The sequence below is a fragment of the Condylura cristata genome, unplaced genomic scaffold (assembly GCF_000260355.1).
Source record: "Condylura cristata isolate star-nosed mole 26May11 unplaced genomic scaffold, ConCri1.0 scaffold00039, whole genome shotgun sequence".
In the NCBI taxonomy this organism is placed as follows: domain Eukaryota; kingdom Metazoa; phylum Chordata; class Mammalia; order Eulipotyphla; family Talpidae; genus Condylura; species Condylura cristata.
The window spans coordinates 357326-363777 of NW_004567140.1; the positions used below are offsets into that span (position 1 = coordinate 357326).

General features: G+C 68.2%; 1 protein-coding gene across 1 annotated transcript in view; it reads left to right on the forward strand.

Annotated features, from left to right (window-relative positions):
- LOC101626202 (chromosome unknown open reading frame, human C16orf74) overlaps window positions 1–6446 on the forward strand; it is a 13277-nt gene extending 6831 nt beyond the window's left edge. The window contains exons 2-3 of the mRNA XM_004693525.2: window positions 3884–4024; window positions 5808–6446. Coding sequence (XP_004693582.1) covers window positions 3884–4024; window positions 5808–5866 — 200 coding nt within the window. The 3' untranslated portion in view covers window positions 5867–6446. The remainder of the gene's footprint in view (window positions 1–3883; window positions 4025–5807) is intronic.
- Window positions 6447–6452: the final 6 nt, after the last annotated feature.

A 6452-nucleotide genomic window follows, 5' to 3' on the forward strand; every position in this document is an offset into this window, starting at 1 on the left:
GGGGAGGCCGGGGGAGGCCGGGAGGCAAGGGGAGGCCGGGAGGCCGGGCCGTAGGCCGCAGCCGGGAAGCCCAGAACCCATCCCACTCTGTCTCCTTCCTGGACCCGAGGCCTGGCCCGTCCGATAAGGGAAAGGGGGGCCGGCCACTCCGCGGCCAGAGGGCAGCGGCTGCAGGGTGAGCAAGGTGGGCGCCGTGCCCGTCTTGGCCTCGCCCCACAGCGCCCCTGGAGTTGGGCTGTTGTTCACGTGGCAAGTGAAGAAAGGGGGGGAGCCCTGGCCAGGTGATTTGAGCCCAGGTGTGTGTGGCTTGCCGCCCGTGCAGCTCAGCAAGGCCGCTGTCCAGCCCGGGGCGTGGGGAGAAGCGGACGTGGTCCCAGGGCCCCAGGGTCCCAGAGTTGGGTCCAGGCGGCCCGCCCGCGCGCCCTTGTTAGGAGACCAGCAGAGGGCGCCCTGGAGCTGTGATGGTTGCAAGGGGCAGCTTGGCCCTGGACGCCGCCGGAGAGCTTGGCCTCTGGATGGCCTGGTGGGGCTCGCAGCCCGCGCAGGGAACAGTGCCAACTGCCCAGGGGCCTGGGCACCCTGAGCGCAGGATACACTGGCACGGCTCTGAAGGCTGAGATGTGGTTGGTACCCGGCCAGCGAGGCAGACTCGTGGGTCTGCACCCCCAACCCACTTTGCAGCCCCTCCCGTCCCCCTCCGCACACCGCCTGCCTGTCCAAGCCTGGTTTCTTGACCCTTGGGAGGGTGTGAGGAGGAGCGGCGGCGGTGGAAGGCACAGCTGAGCCCAGAGCTGTGGGGAGCTGCTGGCGGGGCTCAGTGGCAGCTCCTCACTGCCCAGCCAGCTCCCCCAGACCCTGGCTCACCGCTGCCACTTCCCCCACGCTCGCTGGTCTCGCCTCCACCCCGCGAGACAGGCCTCTCCGACTCCTTCACGGCCAGCGGGACACTCTGAGCCAAGCAGGCACCTGCCTGGGCTTGAAAAGGCCTAGCGGCTTCCTGAGACTTGAACTCGGGTCCCCTGGAGGAAGGCCCCTCACCCTTAGATTTTAAGCTTCCAGGAGGCTGCAGCGGGCAGCCTGGGGGAAAACCAGGCCTCGCAACTGGTTTTTAACCCTTTATCCGTCCAGGGGCGGGTGTTCCAGGGCTGGCTTGCTCTGTGTCCAGCGTGGGTGATGGCCACCCACCCGAGGGCCTCCCAAAACTCACGGGGTGTTGAGTGCTCCCTTCTGGGGACCTGGCCCCCTGGAATCCCAGCCAAGCCTAACACCTCAGGAACAGGCTAATGGCCTGAGGCTGGCACGTCACCATCCTGGGGCCCGCACAAACGAGCGCCTTGTCTGGGGCAGCGAGGGTCTGTACCTGTTTGTAACGGCCAGTGCCTTTATCGCCAGAGCCCTTGGGAGCCCTTGAGCACTGCCCAGCCCCTCCCTCCCCCCCGCTCCTGCTGGCCTGCCTTCCCCTCCCCTCTCCTCCCCCACTTCCCCACCCAGGAGTGGGGTGCTCCTCCAGGAGGGGCGTGGGGATGTTGCCCTCGCGGCTGTGACAGGGCCCAGGGGCGTGGCTTCTCCCCATGGCACCTTACTTAGACTCTTACCCAGGAGGGCCTGGGGGCCTGACCAGTGGCCCCTTCACTGTCCAGGTGACAGCAGGGGACAGCTACTTTCAAGGCTGCTCACGGGCGTGGCGGCAGGCAGGGGCCCTCGGCTGGCCTGGTGCCGGCCTGCTGCTGATTGGCTGGCGCCCACAGCCCTTCAGCTAGACGCTGCTGCCCGTGGGGGTTTGTCTGTGTTCAGGCTTTTTACTTTTTTGACCTCAAGCGCTTGTGGTCCTGTTCTGGCCACTCGGGACTCCAGGCAGGTCCGTGGTGGGGCTGGGCCAGGCCCAGGGCACACTCCCGGCCCCGGAGGGCGGGCGGGGCAGTCGCGGCAGGGGCCAGGAGCCACGGGTGCAGAGGCCCGCTGCCTGCTGCCAGAGAGACTCCCGACTTGGGCCTCCTGCTGGCCTCGGGGTCAGTCTCTCCGCGGTGGTGCTGCGGCCTGAGTCCAGTCCGGCCAGGGAGTGAGCCCCAAGGCACAGCGGGGCCCCGTCTCCCCGCTGCTCCCTCAGCAGTGGATTTCAGTAGAGCCCCTGCTCTGCCCCCCGCTCGGTCTCCTCTTCCTCCCGCACCTCTGGCCTGTACCCCAGATCTTTTACACAGACACAAACGCACACACAAGAAAGAAAAAAAAGAAGCAGGCCCCCTGGTTTCTGAGGCCGCGGTAGCCGGGAGCCCTGGCTCTGGGAGGGAGCCGGGCCGGGCCCCGCCTGGCTGCATCGCGGTGCGGCTAACTGTGGACGTCCTCCCTGGGCGGCCGCTGCCCGGCTGCCGGCCGGCTGTTGTGGTCACGCGTCACGGGTAGCGGCAGAGACCCCAGAGGGAGGGCCTGCCCGGTGCTGGCGAGGCTCCTCGCTCTCCACTGACCACGTCCCTTCGGACGGCTGCCTTTGTGTTTCGTTCAGGGCTTTTATGTGAGCCCACGGAAGAACTGGGCAGGAGCAGGGTCCCCCAGGACCCCCAAAACTTCCTACTCTAAATATGCTCTTCCATCCACCACACCAGGACAAAGCATGTGCCAGGCGTGCCGCCGTTGATGGAGAGGAGCTTTGATACAGTTGGTGTGCACTGAGAAAGCGAAGGGAGGACGCTGTCTCAGTACAGCACCGAGACGGCCTTCTCGTGGGCAGTGCCCAGCCAGGCAGGGCTGGCCCAAAGCCGGGCCTCCGAGGCCCGCAAGCTGCCACACTCTAAGGCGCCTTCTGGTGGGACCCAGAGGAGAGGGCAGAGGGGACCAGGCGAGCCTAGGAGGACAGGAGCAAACTCACTCCCGGGGACAGGCTGCACGGCCAGCCCCCACAGGCCTCCCGCCCGCCCGCCCTCCGCCTCCTTCCTTCCATGTCTCTGGTCCAAGCCCGAGGCCGAGAAGCCAGTGCGCTTCTCTGCGCCCCCTCCAGGCTCCTCCAGGCCCCCAGCCTGCTTCCTCTCCAGCCTCCTCGCCCGCTTCTCCCTGCTCAGCTCCACTCCCGTGGGTGGGGCAGGGAACCTGGAGCCCCCTTTTCCTGGGGACCCCCTTGCTACATGTTCCTGCCTTAAAGGAGGTGGAAATCACTCTGCAGGGCTCGTGACCTGAAGGGGAGAGGCCCCCTCCTGCAGAACTAGTCAGCATAGATTTGGGGGGGGGCCAGGGACTCTCCAGGGCAGAGGCAGGATTGTGGTTGGGGATATGCCTGTGTAGCAGAAGACCCCAACTCTTAGAGGGCGGGGGCCAGGCCACTGAGTGCCCTCGCTGCAGGCCCCCGGGGCGGTGACGGGACCCAGCCGCTCCTCCACGGGGGCTTGAGGGGCCCGAGACCCAGGAGTTGGGGCCTCACAGGCTGCGGCCCAGAGAATCGGCTCCTCCCTCGTGGTTTCTCGGGCCGGGTGGCCGCCCTCACGGTGGTGGCCGGGAGCCCCAGGGCCGGCCCGGAGCCGGAGTTCGCAGCTGGGTTCGCAGCCGGCAGACCCTTCCTGCCGGCTCGCTCTGCTCACCCCCGACACGCCGGTCTCTTCCAGCTCCCTCTGCTCCCTGGGGCCCCACGCGGAAGGGGTCAGAGACGCGTGGAGACCTCAGCCCTGGGCTCATTTGGGGGCGCAGGCCTTGAGCTCTGGCCGTGCTGCCGTTCTAGAGCGGGGCTGTCTGCAGGCTTGCACCCTCCCCGGGCTGGGGACCCCGAGCCTCGGCCCAGTGGGGGGTTGTCGGCCTCCAGGGGGCCATGAGGCAGGCAGGCAGCGGCGCCGGGGGCCCGCGGCCACTCACGCTGTCTCTCTGTTGTGTGTGCGTGTGTCCCGCGGCCATCCCTGCTCAGGCCTTAAAATGTGTGTCAGCAGCAGCGGTAGCCACGACGAGGCCCCCGTCCTGAGCGACAAGCACCTGGACGTGCCCGACATCATCATCACCCCCCCGACGCCCACGGGCGTGGTGCTGCAGCGGGAATCCCGGCGGACAGGTGAGGCCGCTCGCGCGCCGGCTCGCAATTCCGGTCCTGCTCGCCGCCCACTCAGGACGGGCGCTGCCGCCTGCACCACCCTGGGCCCTCGCGGCACCCGCGGCCAGACGCGGCTGGACAGCCCTGGCCAGCGGGGCAGATGGAATCGCCTTCCCTGCCAGCCAGGGCTCGGGTCCCCATCTGCGGGCCGCAGCGACTGAGCTGCGTGGAGCAGCTAGAAACAGCCTGTGCTGGGCAGGGCTGACCTCTGGGCCCACTGGCCGCCCCTGCAGAGAGGAGAGTGGTGGAGCCGGAGGCCCGGGCCGGCACCCACCTGCGCGGCAGGCACGCAGCGGCCCTGTTCACGCAGCCGGGGCAGGGGCTGGGCCTGTGGGCACCGAGGGCCACATCACTGGCCCCTGCCACGGGCACCACAGTCCCTCTCGTGGAGGCTGTCAGAGCCAGGCTTCCCCTCAGTCCTGTGTTAGAGATGGGGAAACTGAGGCTCAGCCCAGAGACTTGCTGTACACCGGCAAGCGGCAGGCCGCGTGGTCTGAGCTGGCCGCAGGCCCCCCTTGGCTCGAGTCCTTCCGTCCATCAGCCGTGCCCGAGTCTGCCTGGCTCGCGCTGGGGGCACGGGCCGACAGGCCGGTGCGGGGACGTCCGCAGGGGGAGACTTTCCCAGAAGTGCTGACCCGGATCTCAGCTTCAGAGCGAGGGACCTGGAGGAGGGCATTGAGGCCCCGGCCGGCTGTGCTGGCTGGTGACGATGGGGTCCCCTTGCTGTGCCGGCCGCCCGTGAAGCCCTCAGGCCACATCAGCTCTCTCCACCCTAGGCCCATGCAGGGCCACGTCACTAGCTCACAGGGGGGGAGACAGGTTCGGGAGGGTCAGCGACTCCCCCGCGCGAGGGAGATCTGGGCTCCTGACCAGTGTCCGATCGGAGAGGCCAGGGAGAGCCCCCGCACCCGCCGAAGAAGGGGGTCCTCCCGCCGCCCCTGCTCCCAGGGCTGGGTGCGTACCTGCGGGTTCCTGGCTCTCCCCCGGGCGTGTGTGTGAGGCCCAGGGCGATTGCAAAACCGGGAAAGACTCTCACCTGTCAGCAGCTCGGGCCGCCCGTGCCCGCGAGCACCCTGGAGGCAGGGCCCGCGTCCCGGAGGCTCCCTTCTGGAGAGAGGCCCAAGTCTCAGGGTTGAGCCCCAGGACAGGCCCCTGTCTGCTGCTGGGGGCCTGTGACGTCAGGGAGAGGGCCGCCCTCCCCCGTGTCAGTCTGCCCACGCGCCCCAGGTAGGCGACGGCAGTGCTCCAGAGCAGGTGTGGCGACTCCCGGCCGGACGCAGCCTGGGTGCGGGCCCTGCGTGACCAGCAGGAGGGCGACCGCTTCTCATGACCAGCAGGAGGAATCACCTTCCCGCGGCTGGGCTCCCGGGACGACTGCCGGCCGGGGCGTCCCTGAGCCGGGTGGGTGGGGCAGAGCCCGGCCCTGGCACCTCCTGGCTGACCCCCTTTCTCTGGGCCTCGCCGCCTGTCTCTGTGATTGGGCAGTGGAGGTGTTCAAGAGACCAGGGCAGGGATGGGGCCCAGGAAGTACGATCCCAGCCATCGAACACAGACTCGGGGTGCTGGGGAGTCCCCGTAACACTCAGCATCGTTGGGGCCCCTCTCAGCACCCACTGCCCGTGCTTGGGGTGCCTTGGGGGCAGTGGCCGAAAGCCGAGCGCCCAGGGGGTTTGCCCTGGAGCTCTGGAGAAGGGCGTGGCTGGGGGCGGCTCACCGGTGTTGACTCTTCTTCCCCTTCCCCTAGTCTGGCCGGAGGAGACAGGGTCGCGCCCCGAGGATGGAGAAATGGACCCTGAAGCCTGAGGAGGAAGCAGAGACGAGGATTTGTTGGCTCGGATGCCCGCTCAGCTGCCCCCAGCGAGTCACGGGTGCGGCATGCAGGGGGTTGCTACAGGGAAACGGGGTGTGTCGAGATGAGCCGGGAACCAGCACTGCCCGCTTCCGGGACTTCCTTTCCCGGACCCCCGAGTGGCCCAGAGCAGTGGGGCTGGCCGTCAGTCGGGGTGCCAGGCCGAGGCCTTCCTCTGGGCATACTCCCAGCACCCGGGCGGTGAGGACAGGAGCCCAGGGCCGGCGCGCACGAGGACTTCTTGCCAAGGAGCGGCTTCGATTTTTACACGGTGAAACCGTCCAAATGGGATGCGTCATTTCCTTTTTGCATTATAAATAAAGACCCTGTCACACGGTGAGCCCCGCTGTTGGGCTGGGTGGAGGAGAGGTGCTGTGCTTGGGGCAGTTGGGGGCTAGATCGTGGCCACCAGGAGACGGCCGCAGGACCCAGGAGACCACTCCAGGACCCAGGAGACGGTCCAGGACCCAGGAGACCGCCACAGGGCGCAGGAGACGGCCGCAGGACAAAGGATACCACCCCAGGACCCAGGAGACGGCC